Source organism: Cricetulus griseus, chromosome 4 (genome assembly GCF_003668045.3).
Source record: "Cricetulus griseus strain 17A/GY chromosome 4, alternate assembly CriGri-PICRH-1.0, whole genome shotgun sequence".
Lineage (NCBI taxonomy): Eukaryota > Metazoa > Chordata > Mammalia > Rodentia > Cricetidae > Cricetulus > Cricetulus griseus.
Genome location: NC_048597.1, coordinates 133,744,031 through 133,763,957, shown reverse-complemented (window position 1 = coordinate 133,763,957; position 19,927 = coordinate 133,744,031). Strand labels below are relative to the sequence as shown.

The 19,927-nt window shown below is 53.6% G+C and overlaps 3 protein-coding genes and 2 non-coding genes across 6 annotated transcripts; 1 reads left to right on the top strand and 4 right to left on the bottom strand.

Annotated features, from left to right (window-relative positions):
* Positions 1 to 60: 60 nt before the first annotated feature.
* Positions 61 to 3,799, bottom strand: LOC100772531 (suppressor of SWI4 1 homolog). The gene is made up of 12 exons (XM_027411464.2): positions 3,664 to 3,799; positions 3,404 to 3,574; positions 2,802 to 2,903; positions 2,565 to 2,615; positions 2,307 to 2,477; positions 1,604 to 1,680; positions 1,310 to 1,417; positions 1,095 to 1,218; positions 942 to 1,020; positions 727 to 856; positions 484 to 653; positions 61 to 401 (listed from the first exon to the last, which is right to left on the bottom strand). Exons 1-12 carry the CDS (start codon positions 3,679 to 3,681, stop codon positions 193 to 195), a joined length of 1,410 nt encoding a protein of 469 aa, XP_027267265.1. The 5' UTR covers positions 3,682 to 3,799; the 3' UTR covers positions 61 to 192.
* Positions 1,490 to 1,569, bottom strand: LOC113835268. The gene has a single exon (XR_003484644.1). It is a non-coding gene; the product is annotated as a small nucleolar RNA U105B (small nucleolar RNA).
* On the bottom strand, positions 2,679 to 2,762 carry LOC113835267. Its single transcript, XR_003484643.1, has one exon. It is a non-coding gene; the product is annotated as a small nucleolar RNA SNORD105 (small nucleolar RNA).
* A 173-nt stretch (positions 3,800 to 3,972) lies between the features above and the next one.
* Angptl6 (angiopoietin like 6) lies at positions 3,973 to 13,456 on the top strand. The gene is made up of 7 exons (XM_027411466.2): positions 3,973 to 6,778; positions 7,435 to 7,498; positions 8,484 to 9,035; positions 10,611 to 10,788; positions 11,652 to 11,839; positions 11,925 to 12,195; positions 13,189 to 13,456. The coding sequence occupies exons 3-7, from the start codon at positions 8,490 to 8,492 to the stop codon at positions 13,377 to 13,379; spliced, it is 1,374 nt and encodes a 457-aa protein (XP_027267267.1). The 5' UTR covers positions 3,973 to 6,778; positions 7,435 to 7,498; positions 8,484 to 8,489; the 3' UTR covers positions 13,380 to 13,456.
* A 42-nt stretch (positions 13,457 to 13,498) lies between these two features.
* Positions 13,499 to 18,453, bottom strand: Shfl (shiftless antiviral inhibitor of ribosomal frameshifting). Of its 2 annotated transcripts, none has more exons than XM_027411470.2 (8): positions 18,433 to 18,453; positions 17,923 to 18,046; positions 17,736 to 17,785; positions 16,290 to 16,328; positions 16,015 to 16,164; positions 14,314 to 14,417; positions 14,043 to 14,197; positions 13,499 to 13,716 (listed from the first exon to the last, which is right to left on the bottom strand). In XM_027411470.2, exons 1-8 carry the CDS (start codon positions 18,451 to 18,453, stop codon positions 13,499 to 13,501), a joined length of 861 nt encoding a protein of 286 aa, XP_027267271.1. The 2 variants fall into 2 exon arrangements, with proteins under 2 accessions (XP_027267271.1, XP_035299033.1); XM_035443142.1 differs by having other exon boundaries at positions 14,043 to 14,089.
* Between the last annotated feature and the right edge of the window lie 1,474 nt (positions 18,454 to 19,927).

Sequence of the window (19,927 nt, the reverse complement as noted above, 5' to 3'; positions counted from 1 at the left end):
TGTCACAACTAAGTACTGTTAGCCCCAGTCCCGCCCCAACTAGTGAGACAGACTCAAAACGCCATGTTGAGGTTTATTGGAGGTGAGAACTGGGTAGTTCCTTTATGAAAGGAAACCAGGCTGCACTGGAGCCCAGGGCAGCTCCCAAGCCCCAATGTGGGGCATCCATGGTCCATCCACTGCCAAGCAGGATCAGGTTCTTCTTGATGGCTGCCCCAGGTTGCGGCGTGTGGCTCTGGGTCCCAGCTTGGTCTTGACTCCTTGGGATCTACCCTTTGGTTTTGGAGGCCGCCAGTTGCCACCTTGACCTCTGCCTGAAACAGGCCTCTGTTTCTTCTCTTGCTGTTTCTTGCCTGGAGGACCTCCCTGCCGTCTCCGCTTGGCCACTCTGGGGAACATGTCTGTAGGGAGAGAATGGTCAAAGTCCTCAAGAAGGAATGAAGGGCCTCCTTGGGAGTCAGCACCACAGACCCCGCCACACACCTTCATCAGGCTCCTCGCCCACAGCTTGGCGAAAATACTCAGCGTCATCCTCCTCCTCTTCCTCCAGCCGCCCTGCCCCCACCGCCTCTAGAGGTGCCCCAGGGTCCTCGGCATCACTGTCGCCATCTGTCCTTGTCCGGGCTCGCTTCATGCCTGCCAGGCTCTTCTTCCTGGAGGACAAGAGTGTCACGGGTTAGGGTGTTCGGGTTCCCACACACCTTCCGCCCTCAAGCCTTTGCATACTTGTGGGCTTCTCGAAGTTCCCGCTTGCGTTCTAAGTTCTCAGCCTGCTGGTTCTGACGCTGTGCCTTGAGCTGTAGTTTCTCCTCCTTTGCTGCCAAGATGGCCTGCAGTTCCTCCTCAGTCTTGTGCACTGTGACCAAGACCAGACATACCTGTCAGGATCACAATGGGATCTAGCACCATTCTGACAGGCTGGCCTTACCCTGCCCTCTTACCAAAACTGTGGAAGAGGACATTGCCATTCCCAACACCTTCTTGGATCTTAATGAGCTGTAGTGTCATCCGGGGCCCAATCTAGAGATAATGGATGAGGGTCAGGCTGGCCTCAGGACTGAAGGCCGTGGGAGCCACCCCGAGCCGCACCTCACCTCTGTAAGTCTGATGGCACTCTGCTGGGCCTGCATGTTGCCACGGCCAGCCACAGCCTGGGGCAGTTCTGTGATATTGTGCTCACCATCTGGTTCCGCCTCACTCTCCGACAGCCCCGCACCCCTGTGTGGGACAGCAGGTTACCTTCAGCGCTCCACAGACCAGCTATGGGACCCCTGCGCTCCAATTGCCACCCACCCAGAGCCTTTCTCACGTGGCCAGCAGCTCACTGATGTCCTGCAGTCGGCTCATGTTGGGAAACTTCTCCTGTAGGAGCTTTTTCATGCCCCGGCTTGCACCCACAGGCACCACTTTGATGCTGCTGCAATGGTAGGAGCAGAGGGAGGAGTGAAGAGCCTCAGGGTCCAAGGTCAGTTCCATACCCTCCCGCTTCTGTGCATGCATCAGGGCGTTTACTTTGAGTCTGAGCAGTCACATGGTCTCAGCAGCAGAGTTCTCATCAGGCGCATGGGGTATCCCACCTCGAGTCCCTCCCACCAACACTCACTAGTGTCGGAAGTCCAGCTCTTGGGAGTCCGGGTTGTAGTTAATAAGGAGGCAGCGCTTAATGGTGTTCAGGTTCACCTGGGGGGCCAAGAAGAGGTTCCAACCAGGTACCTGTACTGACTCCTGCCAGCAGCCCGAATCTGTGGAAGGCACTTGGAATGCTCCACGGGGTTTGGGGCTGCAATCAGTGTCTACAGACTGTCTGGAGCACTGGCTAAAAGGCTCAGTTGCAGGAACCACCAAAGTCAACCTTCAGACTTCTTCTAAGTGGCACCTTGTAATGAGCCTAATCTGAGAACCACCGGGCCAGGTTTAGCAGCTGAAACTAATTCTGCTGGGCTCGGTGGCTGGGCTAACATAAGGCCCTTTGTCAAGAAATGTGGCTAGGATGGGTGGAGTGCTTGCCTACCATACACAAAGTCCAAGTTTGATTACCAACACCTGAAATCAGGTGTACACCACTCAAGGTGTACTAAGCATGCAAGAGATGGAGAGCTACTAGTTCAAGTCCAGCCTCAGTCACACAGCAAATTGGAAGACAGCCTGAGGTACAGGAGATCTTGTCTCAGTAACAAAATCACACCAACTCCAGCCCTGCCTTTGAATTTGAGATCAAGTCTCTCTACACAATAAGGACACAACACGGGGCCTGCAACACCCTACCCAACTGCCCACCCCAGCGGCTGCCAAGAGATGTGGCCCACCGTGTGCACGTTGATGGATGGGAACAGGTTCTGGAACATGGTGGCCATGAGCTTGATGTGCATGCCCTGGGGGCTAAAACTGTTGAGCACCAGGAGGGGTGGGTGGTTAAACTGCTGCTCGTGCATCCGGTGTCGCCGCAGGGAAGAGACAACGTCTCGTACCAGTGTGTACTGAGGGGAGAGTGGAGGCTGAGGGCCATCTGCGTGGCCAGCGCCCCCCCAGGCAAGCTATGCTTTCCTATCACCTGTACCCCTCACCTTGTTGATCTGGAAGGTCAAAGTCGGGCCTCCCGGGAGGCGCATCAGCTTCTGCCGGAGAAAGGATGGGTGAGGCTGGAGGGGTCTGGCTAGGAGGTAGGCGGGCAAGGGGGAAACCTGCTCCATTGCTTCAGAGCGTTTACTTTGAAGCCAGCATCACAACAGCTCAGGGCAGTGGGTTCATCATGAGGCTGGAGCAGACGGGGACAGGGAGGGACAGGCATGGTTCCCACTCACCAAATACACACTGCTGTCTGTTTTGCTCAAGATAAGGAAGTGCGTGACACCGAGGGGGCCAGCTACTGCCACACAGTCCTTCAGTGAGTTCTTCTTTCGAACCTGATAATTAGAAAAAGGAACAGATAATAGATACGTCTTATTGAGCAAACATGCTTAAACGGAGGCTTCTGAGATGTTATTTCTAACCCGCCCCCCAACTTTCTGGGGGTACAAGAGTCTTATCTGTTTCTGAGTTATAGCCCCAGCACTCAATATAATTTTTACAAAGTATTACTTTGCGGGCAATCGTGCAGGGGGCGCACAGGTGGAGGTCAGAGGACAACCTTCACGAGTTGGTCCACCCCTTCCACTACGTAGGTCACGCGGACTGAACTCGGGCTTAGCAGCAATCCCCCCTGGCCGCGGAGTCCTCGCTAGACTGCGCCCCCCATGCCCCGCGCCTTTTCTCTTGCACACACAAGACCTCACCATATACCCACGGCTGCCCCCCGCCCCACAAGGTCCCCTTCCCCTCTCGGGCGCTGCCGCCGCCGCCGAGCCTAACCATCAGGCTCCGGCCCCAGTGCTCGCCGGGGCCGGGGCCGGGACGGGAGGCCGACCTGCAGGCGGGTGGCGGTGAGCGGCTCCATGACCCGCCGCACATCCTGGCTGAGCTGCTGGACGCTGCGCCCCGCCCGGCCTCGCGTGAACACGAACGAGTGCGGCTGTGCGGCGTAGGCCTCGAGGTTGCGGAGCTGGGCCTGGGCGCGCGCGCGCTTCTGGTGCCGGGACTGCAGGGGCGACAGGCGGGAGGTGAGCGCCCCGGCCTCGGCTGCGGCCCCACCGGGGCCCCCTGCCCGCCCGGGCCGCCGTGCCTCACCCGCCCCGACTGCCCCATGCTGCCTGCTCCTCCACGCGGTTGCCTCTGCCGCTTCCGGCGCGCACCGCTCACTTCCGATGCCCGAGGCTCAATGCAGACGTCACGCTCCGCGGACCACTTCCGGCGCCGCGCGGCTCGTACGCTACCCACTTCCGGCGCGCCCGCCAGTGACGTCACTCGGCGGTCCTTAGCGCTACGTGGTTTAAGGACCAAGACTGGATTGCTATAGATTTACCCTGCGGGTTTCTGGGGAAACGGGGGAAGGCGGGCTGGAGGCGGGGGGTGGGGGAGGGCGGGACATGAGCACAGTCTCTTCAGGGTTCGAATCCCGATCCTGCATGTTTCTGCAAAATGACTCTATCCTTTTACCTCCTCCTTCTAGGCTGCTTGCAACTAACCCGCTTGCCTGTGCTGAGCTGTGGGATTAGAGGCATGTGCCACTGTGTCTGACTAGAGAGGTCATTCATTTATATGAACGTATATATGTATACATTAAGTATTACACATTTTTATGACAGGGTCTCAGTGTAGCCCTGGCTGGTCAGCTCACACAGGTCTGCGGGCCTGTCTTCCAAACACTGGGATTAATGGCATACACCACCATGTTTGCTTCCTTCCCAAATGAGTTGCACTTATTTATCTGTGGTGGTGCATATGTCAAGGCACACGGCGAGGTCAGAGGGTAACTAGTAAACTAGAGTTGGCTCTCCTTCCACAATGAAGCCTGAGATGTCAGGTACTCAGGCTTGGTGGCAGTTGCCTCTACTCACTGAGCCATCTTGCCAGATCTCTAAAAATGTTTTAAGTTATTTATTATTTTATGTGTACGGGTATTTTGCCAGCATGATTGTTTGTGTACCATCTCCATGCTTGGTGCCTGAGGAGGCCAGAAGACGGCATCCTGAAGAGGAAACGAGCTAAAGATGGTTGTGAACTGCCCTGTGGGTGCTGGAGATTGAACCTGTGTTCTCGAAAGAAGCAACAAGAGCACTGGGTGGTGTTGGCAGACACCTTTAATCCCCTTATGATTTTTCTTACATCCTTAGGTTGACTTCATTTTCTCTTTCTTCCCTCTCTCCATTTCCTTCCTTTCTGTCTTTTCTCCTCCCCATTCTTTCATTGTGCAATCCACGCTAGCACTGGACTCGGCATCCTCCCGCCAAGTAGGGCATCTTGCTGGCATCAATCTCCCCATCTCTTGTATTTTAACAACAATTTCCTCTACTCTGAGGCTCCTAATAGACCCCTAACTAAGTGTCCTGTCTCCCTGCCCTCAATAAAGAAAGATACCATACTGGTCCTGGGCACAATGGTCCCTAGCATATGGGGTTCAGTCAGTCAATGGATTGAACGCTGAGTGATCCTTCATATTTGTCTTTCAGATCCTGAGGGCCAGTTCTGCTCCCCAGGGTCTCTTTCTGCAGATGGGTGGAAGCTTCCTCTGGAAACTACGCACTCTGAATCTCAAATGGTTCCCCTTCCCATTTTACTCCCCAACATCATCTTGGGCTCAGGCTCCCCCCCCAAAAAAAAAAAAAACAAACAAAACTTTCAGTGAAGGGAGGGACACTCACCTCACCTCAAGGCTTAGCATGTTGTCTCTCCCAGGAGCCTGCACCCAGTAACCCCTTCCTAGCTTCCTAGCTTTTCACCTGTTTACTTCTCCAACCCATCTAGCTTTCTGATTTTACTCCTCCCCTTACAGCATCATCACCAACTGGTCTTTTTCATTATCTCTAAAGTTTTCTCTTTCTCCTGTCTCTGTCTCCATCCATTCCATCTTCCTGCCTCCTATTGCTGCCTCCTCAGTCTCCTGGTCCTTTAGTCCTTTTCTGACTCCAGAGGTTTCTTCTCTCTGTCGGTATCGGGGCACAGGGGGCTGTGTAGGCCCTGCTGTAGCCCAGGGCTGGCAGACGCTTTCTAGTCTGAAACAGCCCTTTCTTTTCTTGGCCCTGGAGTGTCCTCAGTTTTGGGGAATTGAGGAGGACCTTGCTAGGCAGGGAGAGGTATGGTGGGAGATCCTGGGTCTGGGCTGTGGAATCTGTCTCTGGGAAGTGACCACATGGACTTTTTGCTCTTGTTCTGTCTCTGAGTGGTTTGACTGATATGAAAATGTGACTTTGTGAGAGAAAAACAGAATCTGTAGTGGGATGTGTGAGAATTGGCTGTGCTGTGCAGTGTGTGTGCCATGCAGTGTGTGTACTCTGCAGTGTGTACTGTGCAGTGTGCCTGCTGGCCTACATGGCTCTAAGGCAAGTGCTTCTACACAGGCCCAAGCTGTTTTCTTTTTAAGGTTTGCAATAGTACAGGAGTGTGAGAAGTTTCATCCTTTCTTCTCTTTTTCTTTCTTTCTTTCTTTTTTTTTTTTTTAAGACAGGGTCTCACTCACTATATAGACCAGACTAGCCTGGAACACACAGAGATCCACCTGACTCAGACTCCTGAGTGCTGAGATAAAAGGCTTGTGCCACCACACCCAGTGAATAGTTAATGGTTTGAATGAGGCTCATATATTTGAATGTTTGGTACCCAGTTGATCGAACAGTTTGGGAAGGAATAGGAGGTGTGGTCTTGTTGGAGGAGGTGTGTCACTGGGCCTAGGCTTCAAAGTTTCAAAAGGCCCAGTGTCTTTCTCTGCCTCCTGCTTGTGAATCAAATGTAATGATTATGTCTCCCTGCCTGCTGCCATGCACCCTGCCATGCTGGTCAAGGACTCACCCTTTGAAACTATAGGCAAGCCCCAATTAAATGCTTTCTTATGTAAATTGCCTATGGTGTCTCTTCATAGAGGTAGAATAGTAACTAAGACAAAGATCTGAAACAGCCTCAGATATCTTAGAAACTCCCTGCAGATACCGATAAGAGCACCGGGAACTCCCTGCAAATACTGGTAAGAGCACCTTGCCTGACAAGAAAGCCTACATAGTAATGAGAACATCTGCAGTCAGGAGCCAGGAGAAACCTGACCAGGTCAGCATATGATAAAAACATCTGCTGGCATGGCTCAGCCCTGAGACTACAAACACACAGATAAAATTTCCATCTCTTCTCTGCCCTCTGCACCTTGGCACACAGTCTCCACTTCTGCAGTAAAGGACAGCGTGCTTCTGTTGGGGTCAGTCTTCTTTGTTTTATTTCACGTTGCCTCCATCAATCCTGAACTAACACCCACCAACCCCACCCCCTTTTTAGATAGGGGCTCACTGGATGGCTTGGAACTCACAGAGATCCAACTGCCTCTACCTCCCAAGCAAACAGATTAAGCATGTGCCACCACATATTGAGATTTTGTTTTCTTCTTGAAGTACTGGGCACCAACTCAGCACCTTACACGTGATCTACAACTGAGCCATGGCCCAGGCCCTCCATGGGGAATTCTAGGCAGGGGTTCTATAATTGAGTCACACCCCTAGCCTGGCTGCTAGGGTTAAATCAGCAACACCAAGCAGGTTGCTCACTGATACCAGTCATTGTCATTTCAGTTATGTCATAGTTGTCTGAGTCTAGATCCCACACGTCTACCAGGGTACAGGGCCTCCCATGCTCTGTGAGCTTCTGAGAAAAGGGAAGAAACTCAGGGAGGGCAGTGGCCTCTGTTATCACACTCTGGAGGCCTGGGCAAGGGGATCTGGCTTTTCTGCCTGGATTCTCACACTAGAAATACTAAATATTTACACTTGCTGTACTCCCAGGCTCGGGGGATGGGTGGTTCGGTTCTGTCCCTTCAGCCTTCTTTATCCAGACAGCTCAGAGACCCTCTCAATCCTTCAGGTCTCACTCAGATTTTGTGGGCTTGCTGCAAACCTCACTGGAGTCAGCATCTGGGTCGTGAGAGGTGAGAGTGGGGTAGAAGTGGTGGTAGCTGTTTGTCTAGAGACTCCTGGTTTTGATTTGGATATGGGGGGGGCGGGTAGGGTTCCAAGGCCTCTTGTTTAACTCTAGGCTTGCCTGAGAAGGCAGCCACATGGGCCAAAGAGAAAAACCCTGCTTGGTGCTTGGAAGCTCCTGCATGATGGGGGGTTGCTGCAGCTAACACACCCAGGGTCTAGCTCAGAGAGCTCCATGGTTGCCTGCGCTTCAGAGTAGAGTCCTTTGACTCAGTGCTCTCCGTGTTCCTGCTCACTCTTCTCTTCTATGCCACCCTCACAGGCCTCCTTGCTATTTGTCCTTTTCAGTACATCTGAAATGAGATCCAACCCCAGGACCTTTGCACTCATGCTTGCTTCTGAGTAGGTGCGAGTGTGTGACACGGGTGTGGGAGTGGTGGCATGGGGACCTGGGTGTGGGTTCTGCAGGGCCAGAATGGGGAATCCATGAATATTAACCTGGTTGAAGACACTATATGGAGCGTGTCACCGTGGAACACACCAGCCATCTAGCGATGGAGAGGCCCAGGTAGTGGGTAGGATACCAAGTTCTGAACCAGTCTGAGTTACATAGTGATACCTGTCTCAAATTAGAAATGAGTGGCTCAATATGAGCAAGACCTAGATCCCCAGTAACCGCCCCCTCCCCCAACACACACAGCAGAGGTTTTCTCCTGAGGTGGGAGCCACCGAGGGTTCTGAGGGGAGAGTGGTGATCGGGTCCAGGTTTCCAGGTGGCAAGGGATTCTGGGTGTACACAGATGCTGCTTGCCGGATCAGCCATGATAAAAGGAGAATCTGCGCTGTCAGCTGCAGCTCAGCTGTGCCGCAGAGCACTACCGCGGGAGGTGACGCTCGGGGATGAAGACTTCACAGTTCTCCCTGGGTCCTGGGAGCTTTGGGACCAGTGTGAGCTGAGACAGACAGTAGCCTCCTCCTCCCTCTCCTCTGCAGGTGGCCATGGGGGGTGTCGTGTTGCGCACGCTGCAGCTGCTGCTCCTGCTGGCCGCCTGGCGGGCACGTGGAGGTGCCGCGCGATGCCGCGTCACGCTGGTACTGTCCCCGCAGAAGGCGACCGGCGCGGCCTGCCGGACCTCCGACGCCGTCCACGACGGCCAACTGGCCGCGCTGCGCTTGCGCGTAGGCCGCCACGAAGAGCTGCTGCGCGGGCTGCAAAGGCGCGCGGCCGAGGGAGGCGCGCTCGAGGGCGAGGTGCGCGCGCTGCGTGAGCACAGCCACGGCCTCAACAAGCGCCTGGGTCAGCTGCGCACGCAGCTGCAGCCGGAGCCGGGGGCGGAGCCCGACCCTGGGGCGGAGCCTGCTGCCGCGCTCAGTCTGCTGGCGGAGCGCGCGCTGTACGCCGAGGCCGAGGCGCGCCGAACGGCGGCGCGCCTGCAGCAGCTGGACGCACAGCTCCGCGAGCATGCGCAGCTCGTGAGCCAGCATACCCGCCTCCTGGGTCGCCTGCAGCGCGCGTGCGCCAGCCCGGACCAGGGCCAGCAGCAGGTACCTACGCCGGGCAGTCACAGGTCCGCAATCTGAAACGGTGCCTGCCTGCGGCGCCACCCACTGCTCCTCCGGGCCCACCGCTGGGGAGAGCCTCATCCGCTCCACAGAAGAATAGTCCCAGGCGCCCAGGCTCGCGCTCGCTATCACCACACCCAAGGACAGCATATTCTTTTGTGTTTGTTTTTTCAAGGCAAGGTTTCTCTGCCTAGCTCGTGGAAGTCGCTTTGTAGGTCTGGCCTGGAACTCACAGAGATCCACCTGCTTCTGCCTCCTGAGTGCTGGGATTAAAGGCGTGCACCACCATTGCCGGGCTTTTGAATATATATATATATATATATATATATTCTGTTCTTTGATCTTGTTTTTAAAGAATTTTGTCCTAATGTGTGTGTGTGTATTTTGCCTGCACATATGTCTGCTTACCGTGTGTGTGCAGTGTCCAGATAGGCCAGAAGCCATCTGGAACTGGAGTTACAGACAGTTGTGAGCCACCATGTAGGTGCTGGGAACTGAACCTGGGTTCAGTTAAGAGCAGCCAGTGCTCTTAACTGCTGAGCTTGCTTTCCAGCCCCTAAGACAATATATTCTTGTAGCTACACGAGGCTTCTGAACTTTGGGCTATTTCTTCCTGTCACCAGCTTTTTTTTGTTTTGTTTTGTTTTTTTAATTAGAACCCAAGCTGGGTTCTAATTCCTTGTGTAGCTGAGGATTTCCTTGATTCTCATGCACTGCCTCTTAAGTGCTGGAATGACAGACATTTGACAACAGGTCTGGCTTGGACTGTTTTTTAATTCCTGTTAGTAGAGACAACTGCTCTACTGCTGAGCTATACCCCAGTGTTGGCCCTGAATTCTGGATTGGTGGTGGTTCTGCAGATTTTCCTACATCATCCAAGGTCCATGTGCCCCACTCAGCAGATGGGTGCAATGAAGCTGTGATCAACAGCAGAGTGGGAATCGGCCTGGCTTCCCCAAGGGCTGAAGCACAGAGGAAGGCAGGCGTGGGACACAGCACCTGCAATCCCCAGTACAGGAGGCAGAGGCTGGAGGGTAGTTGCAAGTTCCAGGCCAGCCAGTTGGACAGAGAATCTTTCTGAAACAAAAAAACAAAACACAATAAATAAATCAGGGTTGGGAAGAGTGCTTGCTGTATGTGTGAACATGAACACCTGAGCTCCAAGCCCCAGCACCACAGGAAGCCTGAGGCTGCTTGCCTGTACTCCAGTGAGTGGGCAGATGGAGGTTTACTGTGGCTTGCTAGCTGCCAGGCCAACTCAAGTGCAGTGAAAGATCCCATCTGAAATGAACAGGAAGAGCAACAGAGCAAGAAACCCAGTGCCTTCCTCTGCCCTCCATTCTTTGAATGTATACCCTACCAACAAAAAGCCCAGAGCTAGACTTTCGGTAGGGTGGGTGGTAACACTGAGACATTACCCTGTCTTATTTTCTGTTTTTCTGGTGGGAGATTTGATCTACTGACCCTGCCTGTCCCCCCACCCCACCCCTATGCCAGGGGATACCTGGACTCCTCAGCTGAGGGTTAATGTCATTATGTCTGACTATGTGTCCCCAGGTCCTACCACTGCCTCTGGTGCCTCTGGCTCCTCTGAGTCTAGTGGGCAGTGCCGGCAACACCAGCAGGAGTCTGGACCAAACTCCAGAGCACCAGAGAGATCAGAGCTTGAGGCAGCAGGAGCCCCCATCTCCTCCCCTGCCTACTGGGCACCTTGCTGTTTCCATCAGACCAGTGGGTAAGTCAAGACAGGCACAAGGCATGCACACAAGATGAAGACTCAGGGGTTCCAGTGTGATGTGGGTAGATGGAAATACTAGAGTTAGGATTTGGCTCATTGTGTGGGGACTAGAGGAAATGATGCTCTTATTTTGATGAGGGGACAAGAAAGGACTATTAGTCTGTGAAAAGAACAGCCTGGAGATGTGGTTCATTGATAGAGCACCAAGGTTTTCAGATCCTTCCAACAGTAAAGAAACAAAACAAAACAAATCCTCTATTCTTTTTTTTTTTTGTTTTGTTTTGTTTTTCAAGACAGGGTTTCTCTGTGGCTTTGGAGGCTGTCCTGGAAGTAAGTCTTGTAGACCATGCTGGTCTCAAACTCGCAGAAATCTGCCTGCCTCTGCCTGCTTCGTGCTGGGGGTAAAGGTGTACACCACCGCCACCACCACCTGGCTCCAAATCCTCTTTTTTTAAATTATTTTTCTCTGTGCATTGGTGTTTTGCCTGCATTTATGTCTGTGTGAGGGTGTCAGAGCTTGGAGTTACAGTTGGTAGCTTCCATGTGGGTGCTGGAAATTGAACCTGGGTCCTCCAGGAGGGCAGTCAAGGCTCTTAAACCACTGAGTGTGAAAATAGGAAGAAGAGAAGATAGGCATGGGGTATTTTTATTTTGATGAGGGCATGAACGATTAGGACTGCTACTTTGGTGAGAAGTTGGCTCATAGGACTGTTTATTGAGAGGAGAGGAACTGGTAAGGAAATGGCTCTTCCTCAGATGAGGACAGAGATGGCTTTTATTTGGGTAAGAGTACTGGTGAGAATCAGGACTCTGATCCAGTAAGGGCCTGCCTGGTTGGCTCATGCTGCACCTCACCACAGGCCCGTGGAGGGACTGTGCAGAGGCTCACGGGGCAGGTCACAGGCAGAGTGGAGTGTATGAGCTGCGACTGGGCCGACGTGTGCTATCAGTGTGGTGTGAACAGCAGCAGGAGGGCGGAGGCTGGACCGTCATCCAGAGGCGGCAAGATGGCTCGGTCAATTTCTTCACCAACTGGCAGCACTACAAGGTGGGTGCTTGAGGCAGGGGTGATGGAGACCGCTGGGCATGGGGGGTCACCCTGTCCTGACCTCCTGCTCCTCCTGCCCTTCCAGGCAGGCTTTGGGAGGCCAGATGGGGAATACTGGCTTGGCTTGGAACCAGTGCATCAGGTGACCAGCCGTGGGGACCATGAGCTGCTGATACTCTTAGAGGACTGGGGTGGCCGTGGGGCACGAGCCCACTATGACAGCTTCTCTTTGGAACCTGAGAGTGACCACTACCGTCTGCGGCTTGGCCAGTACCATGGTGATGCTGGGGATTCCCTCTCCTGGCACAATGACAAACCGTTCAGCACTGTGGACAGGGACCGAGACTCCTATTCTGGTAAGGAGAGCTTTTTTAAAAATTCTGGTGGGAGGGCGGGAAGGTGGGGCAGCTAATCTGGTTAGAGTGAAAAGCAGTAAAGTGAAGTTTTCCCCTATGGGAGGTGGAGATGGTGCAGCAGTTAAGAGCACAAACTCTTCCTCCTGGGTTTGATTCTCAGCACCCACACTGGGTAGCTCTAGCCCCAGGGGATCCAGTACTTCTAGCCTCTGTAGGCACCTATACTAAAACTAAATGTAAAGTTTCCTTCTGGTGAGCTGGGTGTGGTGGCACAGGCCTGCAGTCCTAGCTCTAGGAGATGGAGGCCAGAGGGGCAGGAATTCCAGGTCATCCTTGGGATAGCAAGTTCAAGATCAGCCTGGGCTACAGGATACCCTGTCTCAGCAAGAAATCCTCTCAGGTAAGTACTTCAGTGTAAGGAGATGGCTGTGCTAAGCAGAGAAAAAGAGGGGGCAGAGCCCCAATTCTTCTCTGATGAGTAAGACCTAGGCACCCTGCACTGTGAGAAGGCTGAGAGCGAAAGCAAAGTTTCTTTTGGTGGGGGACAGAGCTGGGCCCCCCTACAATCTAAGCTATATCCTAGCCCACGTGTATTATTGAGATAGGATCTCACTAAGAAGCCCAGGGTGGTCTGAAACTCCAAACCTCTTTGTTCTGCCTCCCACATACTGGGATTACAGGTATGTGCCAGTCTACCTTGAATAAACCACCTAGAAAGGAAACAGAAGCCCCCCCCCAAAGGAATAAATGATAGATTACTACTTTGCAGAAAATATGGGAAAGGCATGCCTCTTATTTTGATAAAGAGATAGAGAATTAAGATCATTACTCTGAAGAAGAAAGTGAGAAGCCAGAGCCTTTTATTTTGGTGAGGAGATGGAGGATTAGTGCTTCTATTCAATAAGATACGGAAGGTTGAGGGATGCTTGCACAAAGAAATGCTGATAGAGACTTTTATTTTGGTGGGAAAACAAACTCTGTCTCTGCCCTCAGGTAACTGTGCCCTGTACCATCGTGGGGGCTGGTGGTACCACGCCTGTGCCCACTCCAACCTCAATGGTGTGTGGTATCATGGAGGTCACTACCGGAGCCGCTACCAGGACGGGGTCTACTGGGCCGAGTTCCGCGGTGGGGCGTACTCTCTCAAGAAGGCTGTTATGCTGACCCGGCTTGTGCGGTGGTGACTGTCCCATGAGTACTCCCAAGGGTATTTCTATCTCCTTGAGCTGGTATCTTATAGCAACACAATGTGTCCACACATTGATTGTGTCTGTCGTTCCTGTGTGTGTGTGTGTGGCCAGGGTCATTCTCGGGACCCACCGTCCTCCTCGTCCTCCTCCTCCTCCTTTAGGTCTTCCAGGATGAGATGGTCCAGGTCATCCACGAGACCACCTTGGCTCAGGCATGTGGCCACTGTGGAGCCGCTGCTGATGTGAGGGTTGCTGGGGTGCAGCACTCTGGGGAGGTGGTTCTGCTTACGGCTCTTGGGGTGGGCACAGGAAGTCCCAGGCACATGGGGCTCTAGGGGAAGGAGAGTTGCTGAGGTCTGAGACTCTGGAGATAAGAGGGTCTGGGGCTCTGCAGGAACCCACTGGAGCCAAATGACAAAGAAGTCAGAGGTGTTGAAACTCTTTGGCAAGATGGGAACTTGGCCACAAAAACAGACTCACAGGTAATAGGGACCATGGGCCTAACAGGCTGGACAGTGTGGAGCTGCTTGGAAAATCCATGGGAGGAGTGGGGGAGCAGTCAGCTCCAGGGAGCCATGGAGGACTCATGGAAGGAGGAAGCAGCCAGGGGTCAATATACAGGAGATGAAGAATGTAGGGAATACACCAGGGCCTCACCTCTGCGATTGTAGCAATCTGCAGCTGAGCAGGAGTGGGTGTGTGTGCTGCGCCGATCCAGGTCACGGTCCCAGCGTGGGGGCAGGATCCGAGTGGGGTACACGGGGAAGCCGCACCCGTAGCAGGGTGATGGGGACCCCATCTGTGCCCAGCCCCTGGGGGCCAGCAGGGCTGTGAGGGGCTGAGGGGGCAGCTGGGCCCCAGGGGACAGGAGGAGGGGACTAGGCTAGGGCTGGGCTGAGGGTGGGCTGGGGTGGGACAGGACCCTCACCGGAAGTTGTGACGACACTTTGGGCAGTGGAACTCGGCCAGGCCCCACATCTTGTCACCTGGCACTGGTTCATAACGCTTCCGACACTTGCGACACCTTGACACCTGAGAGCAGGGAAGGGCCCACGTGTCAGACAGACATGTCTCACATGGCCCAGGCTGGCTTTGAACTCATGATCCTCCTGCCTCCACCTCTTAAGTGCTGGGATCGCAGGCCTGCACCGCTCTACCTAGTATGTAGTGCTGGGGATGGAACCCAGGCCTTCATGAATGCTATGCTATTGCCATGCTAATGGCACCATAGCCTCAGCGCTTATCAGAAGTATACTGATTATCAAAAGATTAGGAAGCCTAGCTGGGTGTGGTGGCCCACACTTTTTTTTTTTTTTTTTGGTTTTTTCAAGACAGGGTTTCTCTGTGGCTTTGGAGGCTGTCCTGGAACTAGCTCTTGTAGACCAGGCTGGTCTGGAACTCACAGAGATCCGCCTGCCTCTGCCTCCCGAGTGCTGGGATTAAAGGCGTGCGCCACCACTGCCCGGCGGAGCCTAGCACTTGGGCACAGGCAGGTGGATCTTTGAATCCCAGGTCAGCCAGAACTACATGGAGAGACCCTGTCTAAAGAAAAAAAGGAAAGAGGTTAGGAAACTAGCTTTGGGTTTGATTTCTGCCCCAGCTGTCAAAGCCAAGGGTTTGACTTCTCAAGTTCAAGGATGAATGGCTCCAGATGGATATTGAAGTTGAGCTTGCCTAGCTTGCATGAAGCCCCTGGTTATGACCCAAACCAGGCCATATGAACCAGGTGTGGAGGCAGGAGGATTAGCAGTTAAGGTCATCCTCAGCTACATACTGAGTCTGAGAGCAGCCTAGGCTACACGAGACCCTCTCAAAAAAACAAAAGGGGCTGGGGAGATGGTTCAATGGTTAAGGGCATTTGTTATTCCTGCAGAGGACCCAGGTTCAGTTCTCAGCACCCATTTGGCACTGTGGTGTACTGACATACATAGGAGCAAAATACTAGTATGCATAAAATAAATAAGCCCCCAAACCTAAAAAAACACAGAAGGGTAGAGAGATGACTCAGTGGGTAAAGTCTGCTGTGCTCATGGGACTGAGTTCAAATCCATAACACCCATCTAAGAGCCAGGCATGGCTAAATGCACACAACCCCCTAGTGCTGGGCAGGCTGAAACTGGAGGTTTCATGGGCCATGCTAGCCAACCTCTTAACTGAACCGGTGAGAGACCCTGTTTAAAAAAAATAAGATGGAGCTGGAGAGATGGCTCAGAGGTTAAGAACACTGACTGCTCTTCTAGAAGTCCCGAGTTCAATTCCCAGCAACCACATGGTGCCCTCTTCTGGTGTGCAGATATACATGGAAGCAGAATGTTGTATACATAATAAATAAATCTCTCTCTCTAAAAAAAAAAAGATGGAGGGCAACTGAGAAAGAAAGATACCACCACCAAACTCTGGCCTCCACATGCACACTCATGCTTGCATGCATACAGGCAGGCACAAGCTGGCGCGTGAACACACACACACACACACACACACATACACACACACACACACACACACACACAAATGAATGCATGAATGAACACACACATGCAGCTGATGACCTTCAGTCATAAAAATAATTTCTGGACACAGACAACAGGAGTGGAGTACAGGAGGGAATCCAGTAAGTCTGGGGTACCACCTCCTTCCTCTGGGGCACACGGCGCCACCACACGTGGTCACAGGAGGAGCAGGCAAACTGTCGGTCCACGGCAGGGATGAGGTCGTCTTGGGCTCTTTGGAACATTCGAAGATTGGCTTTTGTCAGGGGCAACAGAGAGGTGGCCACTGCCTGAAACATGGATGAATGGGGACAAAACAGGGTCACCTCTGCCTGTGGAGCCCACAGCGACCATCCTTACTGCTATATACCTTGGACAGTTATCCATCCTGCCTCATCCCAGCCAAAAAACACACCTGGATATCTCGGTCTTGCTTCATGTCCTCGGGTGGGTCCTGAGGGGAGACACGGAAAAGGAGTACAGAGACTGGAAAGGCTCTATCTAGGAGTCCTATACCCATGTTGAATGGGGGAGAAGCCCCTGCATGGGGCTCCTGGACTTCAGACAGAGATGAAACATTATTGCCTGTGTTGACAGATAGAGCCAGTGCCTACAATGAATGAAGTCCCAAAGATCCTTAAGAAGCAAATACTTGGCTAGTCTCATTTCCCAGAATCTGAACCCACTCAGTGATCGTGGCCCATGGAACCCAGAGCCCTGGATGACCTTTCAATCTGCAGAGGCCACACATGTGACACCTGGCCACTGAAGCCACATAGCTTTTAAAGATTAAAAAGTTTAAAAATGTGTATGTCTGTGTACATGTACATATGTGTAGTGCCCATAGAGGCCAGAAGAGGGTGTCAGATACCCCTGGAACTGGAGTGGTTGTGAACTGTCCCATGTAGGTGCTGAGAATGGAATTAGGGTCCCCTGTGAGAGCAGCAAGTGCTCTCAACAGCTGAGGTATCTCTCAGCTCCTTGGCCACATGGCTTTAAAAGGCTCCAGTTTGGGGGCTTGCAACCGGTTGGCTGCTCTATTGCTCCCAGATGGGGATGGTGGGCAAGTCCCTCTCTTTGAGGGTTCTCACAGAAGGGCCTCTCAGAGCCCGAGCTTCATTGCAAATGGCTAGAATTTGAATCCCTGAAGTCAAATGCTGGTCCCCAGAACTTGGTGAAATGTCATGAGCCTGAGCTTTCTTGTGTAATAGGATTGCCTCCCGGAAGCAGAAGAAAGGGATATGAAATGAACCAAGGCCTGGAGGTTTGCCCCTCAGGCTCTCTCCATGAAGGCAACTTCCTTCTATTATTAATTTGTCATATTCCTTATAGACCTAAACCAAAGGAATATGATTTGTCAGATTCTTTTAGGTGCCCAGCATGGTGGTGCACGCCTTTGATTCCCAGTGCTTGGGAGGCAGAGGCAGGTGGATCTCTGTGAGTTCAAAGCCAGCTTGGCCTGTAAAGTGAGTTTCAGGACAGTCCAGGGCTACATAGTGAGACCCTGTCTCAAAAAAACAAAACAAAACAAAACTTTGGCAAGCCTTTCAAGCAAGTTCAGCACACAGGGTACAGCCACAGAAGTGATTCTATGAATTTATCCCTTCTCCTCCATTGGGACCTCTTTCCCCCCCAGGCCAGCCCAGCCTTTCTTCTAGTGAAAGGTAGAATTAGTTTCCTTGAGCCTTCCTCAACAGCCAGGACCTCCTTATCCGACTGTCCTGTCTCCTCCTCCATCTGAGGCAATCAGCACATAATGAGCGCCTACTGTTTGCAGGCTGCTTCGGACAAGGAAGGAACTTAGATAGCAAGATGGGCTCTCACAGTATCTCTCTTTGAGGAGAGAGGGAGTTCAGGTTACCTGAGCGTCCAAATCGTTGCTCAGCTCCTGTCCATCTTTCTGCTTGACACCTAGTGGGGAAATATGGGAAGGGCTCTTGAAGGGTGAGTAGGAGTTCCAGGTGGTGGAGAGCCTCCTGTCAAGGGGAGCCAGGGTCGCTACAGCGAGCGACAACCACACCCACGCAGTACCCCCTGGGCGGACTCACCATACACGATAGAGCGCCCTACTCCGGTGTGGTCGCTGCCAAACTTCCTCATAAGAGCCCCTGCCTTCTTGGGGGACACTTTTCCATGAAACTTCTCCCGGAGGCGCCTGACGCTCTTCTCCAACTGGGATGGAGGGGAGGTGAGCGCTGGTGTGGGGGACGACTGGGGAGCGGCGCCCGCCCCTCATTCTCCTGAACTTGACCCCGGCTTCTGGCCTCCGCACCCTCTCCCCTCCCCCTCCCTTTAAGCCATTTCCTGGAAAAATCCAAAGTTCTCCAGGCATTGGGGGATGGTGCAGACTGCGGCGGGTGCCAGCCTGCCGGGTGCGAATTTGCGGTCTGGCGTGCGTGCGTGTGAGCCGGGATGCAGGCCAGGTCACCCCCTTTCCTTCTAACCTCTGACCCTGCAGCCCCGCTACGGCCGGGACGGAGGGGGAGGCGGCCCAGGGGGTCGGGGTGTCCCCGGAGCCCTCCCCGCGCGGCCTGTCTCGGGTGGCGCGACTGTCCTACCTCCACGCCGTCCTGAGCCATGGTGGCCGGTGCGCACCTGGCCGCGCCCGGGTCCGGGCCCCGCAGGGCTGGGTGGCGTCGGCGCGGCTCCGCCTCCCTCGGTCCCCTCTTTCGGTTTCGTTTCTGCGCGAAGCTGGGGACCCCGCGGGGACCCCGCCCCGGCCGTGCGGCTGCGTGTCTGCTCGCGCGCCCCGCGGTGCTCCCGGGGCGGTGCTCCCGGCCTCAGCGCGCGCCTCCCCGCGTCCTGCGCAGCAGCGCGGCCGGGCCGGGGATGCAGCGCGCGGCCTCTGCAGTCGGTCACATGTCCCCACGCTGCGCGGGGTCCGCGTCTTCACGTCCCCCGTGGGGGCGGGGCCGCACCGCGCGCGGACGCGGGTCTCGGTGCTCCCACGCTGCTCCTCCTAGACCGCGGGCGAGCTTTGCTCTACTCAGAGGCTCCTACCCGCAGCATCTTTTCCCCCTAGCTCCCTCCAGCCAGTCTCAGTTTCCTCCTCTGTAAAATGGGCACGCAAGCCAGGCTTGGCGACACACACTGGTCACCTCAGCATTTGGAAAGTGGGGGCAGGAGAAGCAAGAGTTCAAGGCTGTCCTGGGCTACATGGACCCTGTTTCAAAAAGAAAGGAAAAAAAAAAAAAAGAAAAGAGGAAAATATCCCAGGACAAAATGAGAGAACTTTTTTTGGGGCAACTTTCATGAACTTCTTGAGCGGTGAATGGGCCCTAGATTTAAGAGGCCTGCCTGCCTGGGTTTTCCTTGCTGCGACCCTCTTTCTTGCCCTTTTTGGTACAGGGGTTGGGTTTCTCACTTTGACCCAGGAGCACTCAAAGCTTGGTTTCCTTCACTAATCAGGGTGGATAGCACAAGTGCAGATAATGGTGGTATAATGGTGAACCGGAAACCAACACCAGAGGGAAGTGGAAACTATCTTCCCACCCCCCCTCCTCTTTCCAGGGCCCTGTAGTTTCAAGGCGGCTCCCTTAATCCAGGCTCCCCTGGACTTTGTATGTCACTGTCTCCCCCTGCCTCTACATTCTGAATTCTGGGGTCACAGATGTGTACCTAGGGTCTCACAGCATAGCCCAGGCTGGCCTTGAATGTGGTTTGGTGGCCCTTCAGCCTCAGTCTCCCCAGTACTGAGATTACAGATGTGAGCCTCCATGTTTGGTCTTCCAGGGGGACTTAATGGCACTCAGCACAATGTGGGACATAGATAATGCACCAATCATCGGGTGACCTTTGGAGTTTCATGCAGGTTGGAGGCAGAGTAAGGATGTGAAGAAAACACACTCTTGGTCCCTAACACCTTGTACTTCTGGCTCATGGGAATACACATTGCAAATTTAAAGGCTAATAACCATGTGGGCAGTGTGTGTGAGACCCTGGTTTCCCCCCGGGCCTGGAAGGAACACCTCCACATGGATCGGCATCAATAAATTATATTGAAATATTACAGCTATTATGGGGAAATGGGCTAGAATTTCCTCAGGAAATAGA